Genomic DNA, 20,008 nt, shown 5'->3' with positions numbered 1-20,008 from the left:
CTCCCAAGGCATGTGGAAGTTCCAAGGCTAGGGGTCAAATAGCAGCTACAGCTGCCAGCCTACACCACAGCCACAGCAACATGGGATCCAAGCCACGTCTTCGACCTACACCCCAGCTCATGGCAATACCAGATCCTTAACCCACTGAGCAAGGCCAGGGATCGAACCCGCAAGCTCATGGTTCCTAGTGGGATTCGTTAACCACTGAGCCACGACGGGAACTCCTCCTGTGCATCTTCATTAGGGCTTTAAAGTGGTGATACTGGGAGTTCCCACTGTGGCACAGCAGAAACTAATCCGGCTAGTATCCATGAGGATGTGCGTTCAATCCCTGGCCTCTCTCTGTGGGTCAGGATCTGGAGTTGCCGTGAGCTGTGGTATAGGACAGATGCGGCTCAGATCCCATGTTGCTGTGGCTGTGGTGTAGGCCAGCCAATGTAGCTCTGATTCCACCCCTAGCCTGGGAATGTCCATATGCCAAGGGTGCGGCCCCCCCAAAAAAAGTGATGATAGTCATCGCTTTCGCTTCTTTCTTTCTCTCCTATCTTCCAGTTTCCTCTAAATGCCAGAATTAATCTGCTATCATTGTAACCCCAATTATACCTCATGTTTCTGGGTTTAGGGTCAGATCAACAGCTGGAGGTCACTCAGAGTTAATCCAGGTGAACCATGGAGGTTCAGCACAACCAAACGTTCTGGGTGGCCTGGAATTCACTTTGCCCTGGTGTGTATTTATAGGCTGTCCTAAAATTGCACCAAGTACTGGCACTACTGTTGTGACCTCTTACAACCTTGGGGTGCCCAGCACAACCTGGGCTGCTGAGATCACTTGGGCCCTGGTCTGACCTAGCCCTAAGGGCCATTGCAGGGGGTGCTGGCACAGGGGCACTAGGGCCGTGGCAACTTTTCACTTCTTTCTCATTCTTTTTAGCTCCTTAAAATCCTCCCCATGGGGGTTAGGCTTCTCACAGTCAAAAGGAAAGAGAAGAAACAAAAATGAAGTGAACTTGATGCCATATGGAGTATTTGAAAGTTGCTAAGAGAGTAGATCCTAGGAGTTCCCTGTGGCTCGGTGAGTTAAGGATCCAGCGTTGTCACTGCTGTGGCTTGAGTTGATGCTGTGGTGCAGTGATCCCCAGCCTGAGGACTTCCACATGCTGTGGGGCCTGGCCAAAAAGAGAGAGAGAGTAGGTTCTAAGTGTTCCCTTCACAAGGAGGAAAACCTTTTAAATCTCTATAAGGTGATGGATTTAACTAAACTCACTGTGGTCATCATCTCACAATATGTGCGAGTCAGGTCGCCATGCCGTTGCCCTAAAACTTACAGAGCACTGTGTGTCAATTACATTTCAAAAATGAAAGAGAAAGAAAGAAAGAAAGAACCCACTTCTTTACATGAAAAAATACAAAAAACAAAACAAAAAAAAACACCTCAGTGTTCAGATTTCCAAACAATTTCCTTGCCCCTCTTTTGTTAAAAGATAAGCAGAAACAGTAGGTGTTCTGAGAGAGAAGATTTTTCTTAGCCTTTCTGGCCTGGACAGTGTCTGAAGTTGTGTACAGTGACCTTTGCAGAGGACACAGTTTCCCAAGATTGTTTAGCTCAGAGTGAAGGACACGGCACATGGGCAGGACATGTGACTGTCACGCAGGGCAGGTTCGGACAAGTCACCCTGCATGCTCATATTGTGAGCAAACACTGGGACTTGGGTTTCTAAGCACAGCCAGCTTTGTAGGGGTGACACCCCAGTCACCTCCCTCTTCCAGCCGAGAGTCACCAGAAAGAACACAATGTCCCCATCTTATGAATGGGCATTGTTCTCAGAAAGAATTCCTAAATACTTTGTTTAGAACTGGAAGGCATTTTCCCAGATAAACTAGAGTATGCGTGATCCATACTATTCAGGGCAGCCCAAAAGGACCAACAGAAACCCCACCCTGAGTAAAGACCTGCCTCTCAGGAAACACCTTCCAGTTTGCAAGCTGAGGTCCTGGGACCCTTCCCTGCCACTGCAGCCCCTCTGTGAGCAGGGCCACCAGCACATCCTGGCACCAGGCTGGGCTGAGCCAAGGGAGGAAGGTGTTCTCTGCTATGGCCTTGGGCCCCCCTGAGGACACAGTCCCGCCCTCCTGGTACAGAATGGTGGCCTTACTGCTTCGAGGCTTTGCGGACACAAGGGGATCCGGCAGTCAAGACAGACTGGAGGGCAGGAAAGCTGACATTCCGGTCCTGGGAGCTGGGGCGACATCTACAGAAGAGACACACTCTGGCCCTGGGGCTGACGTCCAAGGCCAGGGTCCCATTCATGGACCCAGGAGATGGGTGACCTCCTCTCCCCACCCTCATTCTCCCACCAGCTGAATTCTTATCTTCTGAACTCAGATCCTGTGTGTTCACAGGGGGACAAGCAGTCAGCAACCTGTCCCCTTCCCTCAGGCCTGCCTCTCCCTGGTGACTGAAGGGAAGGGTGCTTTTTATTTTCTTGGCTGCACCCAAAGCATGCAGAAGTTTCCAGGGCAGGGATCACACCCACGCCACAGCAGTAACAATACCGGGTCCTTTAACCACTAGGCCACCAGGGAACTCCCTCCATTTTTTCTTCTCTTTCTTTTTTTGTTTTTTTTGGCCACAGGTACAGCAACACCGGATCCAAGCCAAGTCTGCAACCTACTCCACAGCTCATGGCAATGCTGGGTCCTTAACCCACTGATCAAAGGCAGGGATCAAACCCGCATCCTCATGGATACTAGTCAGGTTCATTTCCGCTAGGCCACAAAAGGGACTCCTCTTTTACTTTCTATGCAGTGGGTTGAGGCTGGGGCAGGCAACCTCCCCACCCATCTCCTGGCACCCACCCCTACAACCTTCCCTGGGTTACCTCAGTTCAGGCCTCTCCCTCCTCCTGCCACCCCTCACCCTCCAGGGGCCACGGTCCTGCCTGGCCCGAGGGCTTAACTCCTTATGCTGTGTTAGTTACATTGCCAGAACAAATTGAAATTTTCAGATAATCAAAAACAAAACAAACAAACAAAAGGAACCCAACCGTTTTATGTAAAATGAACCCACCATGGGGCCTCTGTCTGTAATTCACACAGGCCGAGAATTACGGAGCTAGTTCTGCCATCCCGGCCTCGCAGCGCCCCGACTCAAGGCTTCCCCATCCCCTCTCTGTTTCAACACGTACACCAGATGCCCTTTCTTCACTCTGTGCAAATCTGTGTCCTTGGCTCTGCACGCCTTGATCTCTCACCTTAGATTCAGGACGGCCAAGTTCCTTCAGCTGTATGCTCCTATCAGAAGTTTCCTGACTCACCCTTCTTGTTCAAAATTCACAGTGGCAAGATGGGGGAAGATTACTGTACACACCTGAGGCTCACAAGGAGACACACACCTCTGTTGCAGGTGACTACATCCTGTGATTACCCAGACATCCGCTGAGGAACCAGAAGGAGCTTGGAGTCGGTCAGCATCAATTAGCAGCTGTGTGAGTCAGAGGATGTTACTCGACCTCTCTGAATCTTGTTTTCCCACCTGTAACTTGTGGATGGTAATGCCTACCTTGCAGAGGTACTGAGAGAATTATATACAATACATGCAAAGCAGCTGGTACAGTAAGGCCTCCTCATGGTAGCTAGAGTTATTCCCACCTCGGCAGTGATGACCTTCAAACATGCAGAGAATTCGGCTACTTAAGGGCAAGGACTAACCCATGCCACTTCCCAGCCTGAGCTCCACTGTTGTCACCCACGTCTGGCATGCTGGCCAGACTAGGCACTCCCCTCATCTTCATTCCACACTCAACCTTTAAAAAAATAAGTAAAACAGGAGTTCCCGTGTGGCTCAATAGGTTGGGGATCAGGCACAGGTGGGTGCTGTGGCAAGGGTTCAATCCCTGGCCCAGGATGTCCTCATGCTGCTGGTGGGGCCAAAAAAAATTAAAACAACACTGAGGCTGATCTAATTCTTCCCAAATTGGTCCAGAGGAAAAATCTGAAACTCCACCGGGCTGCCCGCAAGGACCATATACCCTTTCTTTTCTTTCTTTTCTCTTTTTAGGGCCACACCTGCAGCATATGGAGGAGTCAAATTGGAGCTGTACCTGCCGGCCTACACCACAGGCAGGTGGGATCCAAGCCCCATATCTGTGACCTACAGGTCACGGCAACATCAGATCCCTAACTCTGAGAGAGGCTAGGGATCGAACCCATGGATGCTAGTCAGGTTCTTAACCCGCTGAGCCACGATGGGAACTCCCGCATGCCCAACTTTTTGAACCAAGGTGGGAGTCGCAGACCCTCAGCTGCAGCTGATGAAACAGTGACACCATGTGGCCTTACAGGAGCGCAGCGCAGCCCAGAACCGGCTCTGCGGGAGCCTGGTCCCAGCCAGGCTGGGAGAGGGGTTGGCTGTGTCAGGAAATGAAACATGAAGAAACACAGCACCTTACACCTGCTAGTGGACTCACATCCCACTCCCTGAGTGTCCTTTCCGTCCACAGCCTAAGATTCCCAGGCTGGACAATCCATGCTCTCAAATCAGAAGGGACAAAAATCATGCTGGCCATTTATAAAGTCTCAAACGCGTGCTGCCACCGCTCCAGAGGTCGTGGGACATTTACAGGAACATCTTGCAGACCTTGTCCTAATCGGATATTTCTTTTTGGCAAAGGACTCAGACCTTGCAGAGCTGGGATCCGGCGTTGTCATTACTGTGGCTCAGGTCACTGCGGTGGCACAGGTTCCATCCCTGGTCAAGGAATTTCCACATGCCCAGGGCATGGCCAAAAAAAAAAAGAAAAGAAAAACAACTTATGGTTATCAAAGGGGAGAGGTGGAGGGGGGATAAATTAGGAATGTGTGATTAACAGATACGCACTATCATATATAAGACAGACAAACAGCAAGGACCTACTATATAGCACAGGGAACTCTACTCCATATTCTGTAGTAACTGATTGGGTAAAGAATACGAAAAAGAATGGGTTTATAACTGATTACCTTGCTGTACACCTGAAATTAACACAATGTTATAAATCAACTATACTCCAATATAAAATAAAAAATTAAACTTTAGGAGTTCCCATTGTGGCATAGCAGAAACAAATCCGACTAGGAACCATGAGGTTGCGGGTTCAATCCCTGGCCTTGCTCAGTGGGTTAAGGATCTGGCGTTGCCATGAGCTGTGGTGTAGGTCGAAAACACTGCTTGGATCCCGAGTTGCTGTGGCTGTGGCATAGCCCAGTGGCTACAGCTCCAATTGGACCCCTAGCCTAGGAACCTCCATATGCTGCGAGTGCAGCCCTAAAAAGCAAAAATAAATAAATAAATAAACTTTTAAAATAAAAAAAATTCTTTAAAAAAATTAAATGGCCTCTGGGAACCAGCAAACCTATGGGAGAAGACAATTTCAAATCAGGGACTTGCAAAGGAGTTGGTTGTTCTAATAGGCAGAACAGAGCCCCCAGCCCCAGAAAGCGTATTAGAGGGCCTGGGGCCCCTAGAAACAATCTACATCCCTTTTGGCTTTAAAATAAAGTTGCTTAAACAGTTCACCTTTCTCTGGTGTCTTTTATAGGGCCGTACCTGTGGCGTATGGAAGTTCCCAGGCTAGAGGTATAGCTGGAGCTACAGTTGCCAGCCTCCACCACAGCCACAGCAACTTGGGATCCAAGCCTCGTCTGCAACCTCCACCACAGCTCACGGCAATGCCGGATCCTTAACCCACTGAGCAAGGCCAGGGATCGAACCCACAACCTCATGGTTCCTAGTCGGATTTGTTAACCACTGATCCATGACAGGAACTCCTCTCTGGTATCTTTTCTTTTGCAACTTGGAGCAGCTGCTGCAGGTCCTTCTATGGTTTGCAGGGCAGGCACCATACTTGGGCAAACTCTCTCCAGACAGCGGTTTCCTACTTGCTTCGGCTGTGACTGCTTTTCAGGCTATTTCCAGTCATCCTGGGGAGCAGTAGATAATACACGTGAGTATATTAAATTCATAGTAATTTAAAAACCTCATTTTAGCCCCCCCTTCTCCCACTGTTATTTATCAAAAGGGCTTAGGAAGCCCAAATTAACTGATTTGGTTCTAGTGTTGCCACCAGGGGCAGAGTTGCAAATGGACTAAAAGACCAAAAGGCAGGCAGCAGAGGAGGAAGCAGTGTGGACAATCACAGGGCACATGCTCAATGCTCACACCAGCCAGAGACTCTACTGTGTGAGGGCGTCTTCCTCGTCGCTAATGTCGGACCCTCATCCCTGGACCAGACCTTCCTACTTAGGGGCAAATTGCCCAGAGTTTTTATGTAAAATCAGGAGTTAAAGCGTCTTTGCTTACTGTTTGGGTATAATGACAGAGCAGACTCTTACATAACAGAGGACTCACGACAACACTGGCAGCTATGGCTCAGGGTCCTTCTCAGCCCCCAGCATTCCCTCCAGAGCCATGAAGCTTGTCCTCCAACCAGAGGGTAGGGGTTTCCAATAAAGACAGATAATCCATGTTCTGCAGTGTCTGTCACAAGTGGTGAGAATTACTTTTACTTTTTTTGGCCACACTCACTAGCAGCATGCGGAAGTTCCCAGGGGCATTCTCTTTTCTTTTTTCTTTTTTCTTTTTTTTCGGCTATGCCCCCAGCATTTGGAAGTTCCCAGGCCAGGGAGCGAACCTGAGCCACTGCAATAACCAGAGCCACAGCAGTGACAATGTCAGATCCTTAACCCACTAAGGCACCAGGAAACTTTCTACTTTTTTTTTTTTTTAACATATTCCATGCCTCCAGTGCCCCTCCACCTCCCCTCCAGATTTGTTTGTTTGTTTGTTTTGGTCTTTTTAGGGCCCCACCTGCAGCATACAGAGGTTCCCAGGCCAGGGGTCAAATGGGAGCTGCAGCTGCCGGCCTACACCACAGCCACAGCAACTCAGGATCCAAGACGAGTCTTTGACCTATACCACAGCTCATGGCAAGGCCAGATCCTTAACTATTGAGCAAGGCCAGGGATCAAACCCTCTTCCTCATGTATATTAGTTCATTAACCACTGAGCCACAATGGGAACTCCTCCCCTCCAAAATTAATGAAAACATTCATTCCTGTGTACGTGGGGGGTAGGGGCATGTGCAGCCCCACCTCCCGTGCTCGCACACACTGAAGTCCCAAAATACCTGTGACCAGTGTCAGCGGGGTGTGGCAATGGGCAGAACCTCTTTTAAGCGGAAAATGACTATTTTTTCCCCCACCTTCTTGGGATCCTGTGGCTCTCTGCCAAGAAACAGGCTTCTTTCTTGATAAACCACTGGAGCTGTAAGGCCTCTGTCTCGTGGAGCAATTTCAACCTCAAGCATCTTGCTGGTGCCTAGAACTCTGGGGGATAAAAAAACTTAAATTACGATGTTTTCAGGGAGGAAGCAGGGGAGAATTTCAGATTTCAGAAGTGATAACCAATTTGGGGATTTAATACACATAGCGAGATTTGTTTCTCACCTCAAAGAAGGGAGAGTGGATGACGAGTGAGAGAGTTCTCCAGATTAGGATGTTGAATTCAGTTCTTGAGACTCTTCAGGCTCCCTTTGTGAGTGCAAGGCTGGCTCCCTGATCCCTGCTGCATCTGCCTTCCCACTCGCCCACCTCCTCTAAGTGGAGGCAGTCAGACACGCCTTTCTTCGAATTCCATCCTTGTTTGCTTTTTTTTTTTTTTTTGTATTTTTAGGGCCACACTCCCGGCATATGGAGGTTCCCAGGCTAGGGGGTCGAATCAGAGCTGTAGCTGCCAGCCTGCGCCACAGCCACAGCAATGCCAGGTCCAAGCCGCGTCTTTGACCTACACCACAGCTCACAGCAACGCCAGATCCTTAACCCACCGAGCGAGGCCAGGGATCGAACCCACAACTTCATGGTTCCCAGTCAGATTCATTTCCACTGTGCCACGATGGGAACTCCCCGAATTTCATCCTGATGACAAGGTGAGGGTGTGCAGACAGGGCTACACAAACACTGAGTTATCATTTTCGTGGTGCATCTGTAGGCTTCTTCCCCCTGCCAGTCCTGGTGGACCACCCCAAGGCAAATCCATTCTGCTCTCTACTAGCATCTTTCCCCTCTCATCAGAAAGGCTCCCTGGGATGGGAGTTCCCTGGCGGCCTAGCAGTTAAGGATCCAGCATTGTTTCCACTGTAGCTCTGGTCACTGCTGTGGCTCGGGTTCAATCCCTGGCCTGAATAACCTCTGCAAGCTGCAGGGGGAGCCTCCCCAAAAATAAATTTAAAAAATAATAATAAAAAGGGCTCCCTGGGGTGGTTCGCACTGCTTGGTCCTGTCATTATATCCAATTCAGTCAGACTCCATGTTAACACTTTTCAGGTGCAGGGATTCTGCACAGCATTGCCGGGGGTTGGGCTGGGAATTAGGGCCCAGCTGCCTTCTCCCTGTGGGTCTTGGGCTAGCTTTCGATGACTGTAGTTCCAGAGGAGAACCACCAGTGTAGGATCCCCTCAGGTCCTCATTGGGGTGCAGATAGTGGTCCCAGCTCCACCCCAGACCAATGGAATAAAAATCCGTGGCGTTGCTGGTCTAGGGCTCTGCATTTTCACAGCACGCTGAGGTCTGAGATCTGAAGGGCTTATCTGGACACCCAGGTGCTGGGGATCTGTGTGGCATGCTCTCTTCCTGCTCAAACATTCTATGGTTCTGAGTAGAAGCGTTTTTTTTAGGTCCGTCTCCATCTTCTCCACCCATTTTCCTCTGCCTCAGTGACCACTGCATAGGCAGCTGCCAATTTGCCAGGATCCAACAAGCATGTGACAATAACTCTAATCCCGACCTATTTTGAAAAGTAAATAATTTTGAGACCTAGTTGTCATGGCTGCAACAATCACACAGGTGAAACTTGCTCCCCAGGTAGGAAAAAAAACCTGATTATTTGCCCCATTCCCTTGCCATGACTCTGCAGGAACACCCCAATACAACAGGGATGACCCATCTCCCTCCATGAACATGGGGTCATTTTTTTTTTTTTCCAATGGCCACGTATGGAAGTTTCTGGGCCAGGGATTGAATCTGAGCCACAGCCGTGACTGCACCACAATGCTGTGGCAATGCTGGATCCTTAACCCACTGCGCTAGACTAGAGATGGAACCCAAGCCTCTGCAGTGACCAAACTGAGGCAGATTCTTCTTCTTCTTCTTTTTTTTTTTTTCTTTTAGGGCCATACCTGCAGCACATGGAAGTTCCCAGGCCAGGGGTGGAATCAGAGTTGCAGCCGCCAGCCTACACCAGAGCCACAGCAATGCCAAATTCAGCCATGTCTGTGACCTACACTGCAGCTCATGGCAACATGGGATCCTTAACCCACTGAGCAAGGCCAGGGATGGAACCTGAATCCTCATGGATACTCGTCGGATTCTTAATCCACTGAGCCACAAAGAGAACTCCCTGCAGTCAGATTCTTAACCCACTGCACCACAGCAGGAACACTGTGGGTCACTTTTGGGAATTTCAGACAAGTCACTCTCAACTAATTTCCTAGTTTCTAAGGATGAGCAGGGTCTCAGCTCAAATGCACTTTGAGCACCTGATATAAGTAAATGTTGGGTTCCTCAGACCAGCGATGTAGACAAGGGAAATAATGAAGCCAGGCAGTGTTTCAAAACCCTTATCATCAGGGTTGATTTGTGTGACTGGCTGGTTTATTGGTTAAATGCTAGCAACTAAAGCCAAGGACATGGTTTTGATCTTTGTGGGCCAGTTGGGTTAAACACACTCTCTCATGGACCGCTCCTCTTGAAAATGTCAGCCACAGGAGTCTGCGTAACCATGTGTTCAATAGCTACCGGCAAAACAGCCCTATGGTGGATATCCCTTGGTGTGGGGCAGGTTTTCGTTTTCTTTTTCTTTTTTTTGTCTTTTTAGGGCTGCACCCGCAGCATGTGAAAGTTCCCAGGCTAGTGGCCGAATCAGAGCTGCGGCTGCCAGCCACCACCATGCCAGATCTTAGCCACATCTTTGACCTACACCACAGTTCACAGCAACACCAGATCCTTAAGCCACTGAGCGAGGCCAGGGATCGAACCCGCAACCTCATGGTTTCTAATCGGATTCGTTTCCACTGCGTCATGAAGGGAACTCCAAGTCTCAATTTCCTTGTCCTCTTCCGTGTGTGTACCATTTAGCAGAGGTCGAAGGAGCAGAAGGAACATAGAAAGAGACCCATGACCAACAGTCGAGCATTCAAATAAGGCAAGAGAGACACTTCCGTGGAGGATGTTTAATGATAGAGGGAAACTACATCTGGAGCAGAGACCTGACTCAGCCTGACCCAGCCTTCCTTGTGGGGAGACACGGGAGCAGAGTCAGTCTCGGTTCCCTGTGTGACAGTGCAATGCTTCTGGCTGGCCACCACCTGGCTCTCCACAGCTCGGGCACCAGCATTTCGTCTGCATTCTTGCCGACCCATCAGGTAGAACCTCTCCCTCCTGGTGCACAGAGCCCTGGGCAGAAGCTGGAGCTGTAGAGGAAGAGCCATTCTCACGGGAAGGACAGGCCCAGAATCTGGGGAGGAGCTGTCCCTCCGTGGTCCCCAGGTTGGAGATGGCGTAGGGCCTGTCCCCTTTCCTGTGACTGTGGATTTGGCAAGTACGTGAACACCAGGCGTGACGCTGTGTTCCTGCCACCTTCCACAGGGCTGCCTGGCATGGGGGCTGGGCTGGCACGGCAGCCCCACCTGGCAAAGACTCCAGACAAAATCAAGTTCTCCATCCAACCATGACCTCTCCCCTCTAGGCCCTGGAGGGCAGACAGTGGACAGTCCCACATCCCTACATCTTGAGAGTCGCCACCAGAGGGAGGCACAAAGCGCTTTGCCCACCCACTGGGAGCAGAGAACCAGCCAAGTCCTATCCTCCACCACCTCCAGTGTCATTTAAATAAGCTTTTCCTCTCCATTTTCTTCTTCTAATTATTTACCATCCATCCGTTTATTTATACAAATATAAAATAGATTTATATAGATTTATATAATATAGACTTCTGTGAGGCGGAGCAGAGGGAGCCAGGACTGGGGCCCCAGCTACTTGCAGACAAACTGGTCCACAACTTCCGTGCACTTCTTGCACCTGACGAAGCAGCACCAGTGGAACTTGCAGTGGCAGCGCTCCACCTGCACGCTCTTGAACTGGTCATAGCCACGGCCGCAGCACATGAGCGCGCAGCCATCCATGCCCTCCGATGTCTTGTTGCACAGGCGGCCCTGCGTGCCCAGCGAGCCAGTGCTCTCGTTGCGCAGGCAGTAGTCCGGGCTGGGGTCCACGTAGACCAGGTCCTCGGGGGTGGGCTGGTTGAAGCGGCTGTTGACCAGCTCCAACTTGCCCCTGCGGGTGATGCGCATGGCGGCTGCGCTGTCATACTTCTCCTTCAGCTGGTCCCCCACCTTGCGGAACTCAGCCAGCTGCAGCCAGCAGGTCTTGAGGCTGCAGGACCCCGAAACGCCATGGCATTTGCAGGCTACGTCTGCCATCTTATACACAGCCTACAGGGAGGAAAGAGGAGAGGATGAGAAGGGGCATCCGTGCCGGAGATGCCAGGAGAGGCCGAGGGCAGGCGAGGGCTGGGTGCGTATGTGGAGATGCAGTTTTTGAAATGTATCCAAAGGCCTTTCCGGGTTGAAAGCAGATAAAAGGAAGAGCGTATGGAAAACTGCTGGGAGGCGAAGCCCTTGTCTGATCAGCTACCAGGATGGCACCTGCTCTTCTACATTACCCATTTCTTCCTTATTTTTGTCTTTTTAGGGCTGCACCTGCAGCATAGGGCCAGGGGTTGAATCAGATCTGTAGCTGAGGCCTACAGCACCACCACAGCAATGCCAGATTCGAGCTGCATCTGCCACCTACACCGCAGCTTGTGGCGACATGGGATCCCTGCGTTGCTGTGGCTCTGGCGTAGGCTGGCAGCTACAGCTCCGATTAGACCTCTAGTCTGGGAACCTCCATATGCAACACTGGATCCGAGCCTTGTCTGTAACCTATACCACAGCTCACGGCAACACCGGATCGTTAACCCACTGAGCAAGGCCAGGGATGGAACCCAAAACCTCGTGGTTCCTAGTCAGATTCGTTAACCACTGAGCCACGACAGGAACTCCTACCTTTTTTTTTTTGGTCTTTAGGTCCGCACCCATGGCATATATGGAAGTTCCCAGGCCACAGGTCAAATCAGAGCCACAGCTGCCAGCCTACACCACAGCCACAGCCACTCTGGATGGGAGACTCGTCTTCGACCTACACCATAGCTCACGGCACTGCTGGATTCTTAACCCACTGAGCAGGGCCAGGGGTCAAACCTGTGTCCTCATGAATACTACCGTTACTGCTGAGCCACAACAGGAACTCCCAGGATAGATCTACCTTGATCAAAGTCTCAAACAAATAAAACCCTACAAAAGGAGTCCAGCTTTTACATGACAAGGAGCCCAAGTCAGAAGAAAGAATCCAGTTGTGCCACGAGCCTGTAACAGAGACTGCTGGCCTGGCCCTGGTGAGCCAAAAGCTCTCCTCAATCCTGCCAAGTCCCCTAAGAATTAAACGGCCCCTTTTTCTGTGTTAACAGTTGGTCATTAGCCCCGCAGAGCCATCAGGAGCTTCCCTGGTGAACTGCAGCACGTTTGTGACAAGACAGCCCCTGAGAGGCTGTGATGGTGGCAGGTGGGGAAGAGAGGGGCGGGGCTCCTACAATGGGAGAGCAGGTCATTGGGCCCACGTTACAGGAGGGGGTGGTGATTTGAGAGGTGCGGGGTGCCTTGGAAAACAAATCCACCCAGAAGTCACTGAACCACAACAATGGGGGGGAGGGAACCCGGCGTGGGCTGTCCCAAGTCCAAATGGAAAAGCAGGAATGGACCAGAAAGCTGCTTACAAAGTGCTTTTCAGCAAAAGCATACGGATGCATTGTGTGGAGGAGCCCTGGCAGCAGGCCCAGAAGTGCAGATGGCAGGATAAAGATGCAGGCGCACCCAGAACGTTTTCTTATGCCACAGCTATTGTCACCAACAGAGGCAGGACTCATTTGTCAAGGGCTTCTCTCGGCTTTCTTTCCAAGAGTCCCCAGATTGTGTCTTTATCCGGCACTGCGGCAGAGACCACTGCAGGTGCAAGAAACAGCTTCACCAGCATCAGCTCGCGTTACCACTGTCAAAACTCTTCCTGATTTCTTTCTGTACGGAATGATTCCTACTCTTTCAGGGTGGAGAAATCACCCCTCTTCCAGAGGCGCAGGACACTGTGCAGGGCCACCCAGGAGGGAGTTGCTTCTGCCCTCCAACCTTGGGGCTTAAAAACGGATTAGGGTGGAGAGGGCAGGTGGGCCCCTCCCCAAGGTTAAAGCCACCAGCGCTTGGCTGGCAGCTCCAGGCTCAAGGCATAAAGGAAAGACACCCCATTCCAACAGGCACTTCAAAGACAGGGCCTGTAATTACCCTCTGGCACAAATCCCCCCGGTCTGAGCTGGAGCCTGACATTCCTTGGAAATGGTCCTCAGTTTAGATGGATTGTCGGGATGTCAGGCATCTGGCGCTGATGGAAGAGGGAGGAAACATTAAGGGCCTAAAACTGTGTACCTGCCGGTAAGTGAGTGGAGGCCGGAGAAGCATCTTCACGGGGAGTAAACACTTAAGGGGATTTGGGGGAGGACAGGAATTTGAGTAAAACCAGGACGGAAGCCTCGCTGACCCTCACTCCTTAGACGTTCATTCTCTGCTCCCTCTAGGAAGAAAGACACTGCAGAGACAGTAATATTTGTATTTATGGTTGGTTGGTTGGTTTGGGTCACATCCGTGGCACACAGAAGTTTCTGGGCCAGGGATTGAACCCATGCCACCCCAGAAACAACACCAGATCTTTAACCTGCCGCACCACAAGGCAATTTTTTTTTGTCTTTTCTAGGGCAGCTTCAGTGGCATATGGAGGTTCCCAGGCGAGGGGTCTAATCGGAGCTGTAGCCACCAGCCTACACCAGAGCCACAGCAGCAGAGGATCCAAGCTGAGTCTGCGACCTACACCACAGCTCACGGCAACGCTGGATCCTTAACCCACTGAGCAAGGCCAGGGATCAAACCCACAACCTCATGGTTCCTAGTCGGATTCCTTAACCACTGTGCCACGACGGGAACTCCACGAGGCAACTTCTAATATTTGTATTTTAAATATTTTACGAATGCTATTATATATATACTCCCCCCTCTTGCAAGAGAAGTGGGGGGGGGGGTTCCATTTTTTGGCCCTTTCTGCTAAGTGAAAAACCAATAGAAGGCTTGAAAACTGTTCTTAGTTCTACATTTTGCCACCTCACAGAGCCCCTTGGGCCTCTGGCATACCTAACTAACTGTGTGAGGGAGCTTGCTAACTGACAGACATGTCCCAAGGCTGAGGCAGCTTTTATCTGGAAAGTGCGTAGAGGCCCTTGAGTGACAAGGCACCGTCAACCCACTGCTCTTGCCCTCAGTATGTCACATGGGGCCGCCGGAGGCTCTCAAAGGCCAAGAGAAAGTTTTTGCAAAGTATGCCCAAGATCTACACTGTGGGCAAGATGCCAGGTCCTAGATATTCCTTTTTAAGACGATCTAGTTGTAAAATACCAGTCCAGGGAATTTTCAATCCCTGCCACCACTCTGTCCGTCCTGAGGAATTTTCTGTGTAGGTGTCACGAGGTGGGGGGTGATTGATGGTGGGGCCTGTTCCTTGCAGAGGGGATGAGAAATAGAGAGGGACAGAAATGCCCCCCCTGCAGCAGATGGAGTCCAGGGAGAGATAAAGGGCTGTGGGGAGGAGAGGGGAGCAGACAGAGGAAGTCAGGCAGGGTGGAAGGTGCAGTGAGATAAGGCTGGAAAAAGCAAACAGTGAAGGGTGACGATATGTGGAGCCAGCAGAAGTGGAGTCAAGATGTGACTGACACAGGCCCTCCCCACGAATGCCTGGTCACCTCCGCCTCTGCCACAGGGCCCCCCAGGACAGCTCTGGAAAAAGGACAGCCTCCCTGCATTTGACCTCTTGCCACAGGAGCTTTTTCCTGCAGTCATGTGCACCCACCCCTGCCAAAAGCACAGAGGGTCACAACACCCCGACTGCAGGGGCCACGGCCAGTATGGCTCGGATGAGGCAACAGCGCCTTGAGCAAAGTCAAAAAGGCTCCACTGGCTTCGGTCACAGAGACCAGGGACCACGGGAGATGGGAAAGAGTTTAGAAGTACCTGGCATTTGAACTGGAATATGGAAAAATGGATAGAATTCAGGCATTCAGGAGATAAAATGAGGACCTTAACCTTGGAGTTCCTGTCGTGGCTCAGTGGTTAATGAATCCAACTAGGAACCATGAGGTTTCAGGTTCGGTCCCTGGCCTTGCTCAGTGGGTTAAGGATCCGGCGTTGCCGTGAGCTGTGGTGTAGGTTGCAGACGCGGCTCGGATCCCAAGTTGCTGCGGCTGTGGCATAGGCCGGCGGCTCCAGCTCCGATTCGACCCCTAGCCTGGGAACCTCCATATGCTGCAAGTGCGGCCCTAGAAAAAGACAAAAAAAAAGACCTTAACCTTTCTGTTGTTGTTGTCGTTTTTTTTAAATCAATCTCTCTCATGGTCAGACACCCAGGCCAGCAAACAGAGAGGAAGTCCTGGGAGACTGGGGCAGCTTCACCCTCAGAGCGGAAGGTGGTCCAAGAGCTTGGCCCTTCTGCCCTGGTTTAGAGGACAACAGCCGCGGATGGGAGCGAAGCCTGAACTCCTGACACACCGCAGTTTAACACCCATATCTGTCTAGACAAAACTAGCCTCTGGGGAGTTCCTTGGTGGCTCAGCAGGTTAAAGATGCAGTGTTGTCACTTCTGCAGCTCAGTTGGCTGCTGTGGTGCAGGTTGGATCCCTTGCCAGGGAACTTCCACATCTTGCAGGCATGCTCCCCGCCCCCCCAAAAAAACTAGCTTCTGGACATGGGCTCTGCAAGGAAGACCCTAGGCAATAACCATTTATAATTCCAATTTGATGTTACGCTAGTGATGGTGTCATTTACGCACGGGCACCATGTCCCACCAACAGCTCAGGATCCTGAGTCATAGAGGAGGCACTTCCAATTCCCTTTGTTTGCTATCTATGTATTCTTATGAAACTCGTGTTAATTTTTAAAAGTAATATATAAATGCTCTTAGGAAGCATATCCATATCCTGTTGTGAAATCAGCAACAAATCAATATTCAATTTCTGAAGTTCTTTTTCCTCCAGAAACTGCTGTTTCCTTGTTAGCTCATCTTTGGCCTCACCAGAGCACCTTGCTGGGCCCAAGCTCAGGCTTGACCGAGACCTGTGTGTGGACAGCACTCCCAGAGAAAGGTCTGTGTATCTTCCTGAGAGGTCCGCAGCCTCAGCCCTGCACTGGGAGGGCCTCCCGCCAGCCAACACTCTGGCTTCAGACCTCTCTCCAGGGAGAGCTGGACGCACAGCAACAGTGAATACCTGAACAGCAAACAACAGAGCTTCTGGCTGACCCAGCCCTCCAGTCTGTAGCAGAGGCCGAGCCAGGAAAGAGGAGCAGCAGACCATGTGCTCAGAGATGGAGGCTTCCTGAGCAAGGTGCAGGCAGAGGAGGCACAGGCTCTCCAGCACACATGCAGGAAGCCCAGAGCCTTGTCCAGGTACCCCCTGCACAGATAGTAAACCCAGCTCCCAACAAAACCTATGCTTCAGTTTCCACTGAAATTAAGGCTCAGAAGACTCTTGAGACGTAGCCTTCAAAGGATGGTGTCTTTCACACCTCCACTTCTGTTAAAGCACAGAGGTGTGTTTGCCGCAGCACTGGAGTGTGCTTTTGGACGGGGTTTCTGAATATGCATGATGGAAGCTCTTAAAAGTCAGCTTTACCTGAGCCTCTAACAGATCATAAACCCTAGACAGATCTGATGGTCTAAACTTACAATCATCCAGGAGTTCCCATCGTGGCTCAGCAGTTAGTGAACCCGACTAGCCTCCATGAGGATTCGGGTTCCATCCCTGGCCTTGCTCAGCAGGTTAAGGATCTGGCATTGCCATGAGCTGCAGTGTAGGTTGCAGACGCGGCTTGGCTTCCACTTCGCTGTGGCTCTGGCACAGGCCAGCAGCTACAGTTCCTATTGGACCCCTGGCCTGGGAACCTCCATATGTTGAGGGGGCGGCCCTAAAAGACAAAAAGACCAAAAAAATAAATAAAATAAAAAATAAACTTACAACCATCCTATCTGTTCAAATTAAAGGAGGGGCAGTCAAGAATTCTACACCTAAGTCCTACAGGGACAGCTGTCCTGTGTAGAAATGAGTAAGGCTAAAACAGTGACCACTGCGTGTGCTTTTGGAAAAATCGAGCCTTTTGAAGTTGGGGATGAGTTCAACAATGTGGGAGTTAAGAATCTCTGCCATCAGACCCACCCCCTTCCTGGATCAGCCACTACTGCGCAGCCCAGGAACACCCATGGTCTAGCTCTGTGCAGGGGCGGGGTCCCCAGTCCAGGTGTGCCTGTGGGGGGTGGCGTCCAAAGTCCAGGTGAGGGGGGCCAGGTCTGCCCTCCAGGTGTGTGGGGGGCGGGGGCGGCGGCCCGGCAACGCGAAGGGCGGGCGAGGGGGTCCGCTTACCCTTCGGCCTGCCTCGTTGTTCTGCAGGTTCATGAGCACGCGGCCCTGCTCCTCCGACCCCTTGGCAAAGTTCTTCTCCCGCTCGCGGGCGTCCACAAACTCCTTGGCGAAGCGGTAGCCGTACTCCACATTGTCCCCGCAGCCGCCCCACAGCCAGTCCCGCGGCAGGTCCTTGGGCCGCGCGGCCCGGCTGCAGCCGCACGTGGACAGCTCGCCCTCGCGGCAGGCGCGGCTGATGGCGTTCACGACCCCGGCAGCGCTCACGGCGTAGGTGAAGGCCGTCTCCCGGCTCCCTGCAGACAGGGGCAGGTGAGGCCCTTCCCCCTTGCCCCGACCCCGCCCGGCCCCGCCCGGAAGGGGCGGTGTCACTGCCGCAGCTCCCGTGGTGGGGAACTGCCCTGTGACTGTCCCTGCAGCCCCAGCCTCCACCACATCTCTTGCAGAGAAGTTTACCTGAGCAGCGGCTTCCTGGGAAGCCAAATGGAGGGGAGAGGGGGCACTGGTGCATTTGTGGAACGTGTGGGATGGAGGGAAAGAGACCGGGGCGCACTCGTGGGATCAACGGTGTGCCTATCTTTGAAAACTTCTCTCCCTCACAGACGGGGCTTCTCATCCCCCCTGAGTCACACATCTGTCTTTTCTACGGCTGCCATTGTCTAGCTGCAGTGGCGGAGAACAGGAGTAGAAATGAACTAGAATTACCATGTCCAGGATCCTTGAAGCCATTTCCCTCTGTCTGCCACACTGCCTCCCATCCCCACAGCGTCCTCCTTGGACACTCAGCACAGTCTCTCTAAATACTCAGATCATTTCTGGTAAAATCCAAACTGTGGACTTCTGTACTGAACCACTTAAAAATTCATATGATGCATATTCTACTTCAATAAAAATGTTGATTAAAAAATAATATTCAGGGAGTTCCCGTCGTGGCTCAGTGGTTAACGAATCCCACTAGGAACCATGAGCTTGCGGGTTCGATCCCTGGCCTTGCTCAGTGGGTTAAGGATCCAGCGTTGCGGTGAGCTGTGGTGTAGGCTGCAGATGCAGCTTGGATCCTGTGTTGCTGTGGCTCTGGTGTAGGCTGGCGGCTGCAGCTCTGATTTGACCCCTAGCCTGGGAACTTCCATATGCCACGGGAGTGGCCCTAGAAAAGGCAAAAAGACAAATAATAATAATAATAATAATATTCAGCCACCAGAGAAATGCAAATCAAAATGATGGGATACCACGTCACACCAAAAGGATGGCTGTAACCAGAAAGGCAACAGATAACAAGTTGACGAGGATATGGAAAAACTGGAAGCCTCATGTGCAGAAAAGAGTCTGGCAGCTCCTCAAAAAGGTTAAACTCAGACTCACCATATGACCCAGCCATTCCACTCCTAAGAATATATCCAAGATAAACAAAAACATATGTCCACCCAAACACATGTACATAAATGTTCACTGCAGCATTGCTCGCAATAGCCAAAAAATGGAGACAACCCCTATTATCCATCAGCAGATGAATGGGGAAACAAAAGGTGCATTATCCATGCAATGGAATATTATTCAGCTATTAAAAAGCAATGTAGGAGTTCCCGTTGTGGCGCAGTGGTTAACGAATCTGACTAGGAACCATGAGGTTGCGGGTTCAATCCCTGCCCTTGCTCAGTGGGTTAACGATCCGGTGTTGCCGTGAGCTGTGGTGTAGGTTGCAGACGTGGCTCAGATCCCGCGTTGCTGTGGCTCTGGCGTAGGCCGGCGGCTACAGCTCTGATTCGACCCCTAGCCTTGGAACCTCCATATGCCGCTGGAGCGGCCCAAGAAATGGCAAAAATACCAAAAAAAAAAAAGCAATGTAGTGCTGGGGGACAGCATGGATGAACCTTGAATTATGCTAAGTGAACCATGTTGCATTTTGTATCAGTATTGAATAGACACAAAAGGCCACTTACTGCATGATCCCATTTATAGGAAATGACTACAATGTAAAAATTCATACTGTGATTTGGGGTCTTAGGGAGCCCACCCCCCAGGGAGTCTGCTTGAGGAAGAAGTCTTCTCACAATGGGGCTGAAACCCCCTGACCCGGCATGCTGGTACAGGAAGGAGCACCTGAAGCTGGGCCCAGATACACATTCTAACCGCTGTGAGCTTTTACAACATTCCTAGGAGAAGCTGGTTGGGTTCCCGAGGACACCCACTCCATCTCTTTAAAATGACGCTAATCACCAGAATGTTCTTTCCCAGAGTGAGCGGAAATAGGCCTCCCTACAACTTCCCTCTGCTGGAGCTAATCCCTTTTCCATTTGACAGCTCTTCAGTATTTGAAAACAACAAATATGCCTTTTGTGTTATCTCTTTTCCAAGCGACACATGTCTGATTTCTTCCAC

The 20,008-nt window shown here is 51.1% G+C and overlaps 1 protein-coding gene across 3 annotated transcripts in view; it reads right to left on the bottom strand.

The window, feature by feature from the left end:
• Positions 1-10,247: 10,247 nt before the first annotated feature.
• The window catches only part of WNT5B (Wnt family member 5B), a 103,856-nt gene continuing 94,095 nt past the window's right edge, over positions 10,248-20,008 (bottom strand). For all 3 annotated transcript variants that reach the window (XM_047787897.1, XM_047787898.1, XM_047787899.1), the window contains 2 exons: positions 17,633-17,925; positions 10,248-11,522 (listed from right to left, as the gene is read on the bottom strand). In XM_047787897.1, coding sequence (XP_047643853.1) covers positions 11,064-11,522; positions 17,633-17,925 — 752 coding nt within the window. In that variant the 3' untranslated portion in view covers positions 10,248-11,063. The remainder of the gene's footprint in view (positions 11,523-17,632; positions 17,926-20,008) is intronic.

Source organism: Phacochoerus africanus, chromosome 7 (genome assembly GCF_016906955.1).
Source record: "Phacochoerus africanus isolate WHEZ1 chromosome 7, ROS_Pafr_v1, whole genome shotgun sequence".
NCBI classification, from domain to species: Eukaryota; Metazoa; Chordata; class Mammalia; order Artiodactyla; family Suidae; genus Phacochoerus; species Phacochoerus africanus.
The sequence above is the reverse complement of the archived record's forward strand: the minus strand, read 5'-3'. Positions and strand labels throughout refer to the sequence as shown.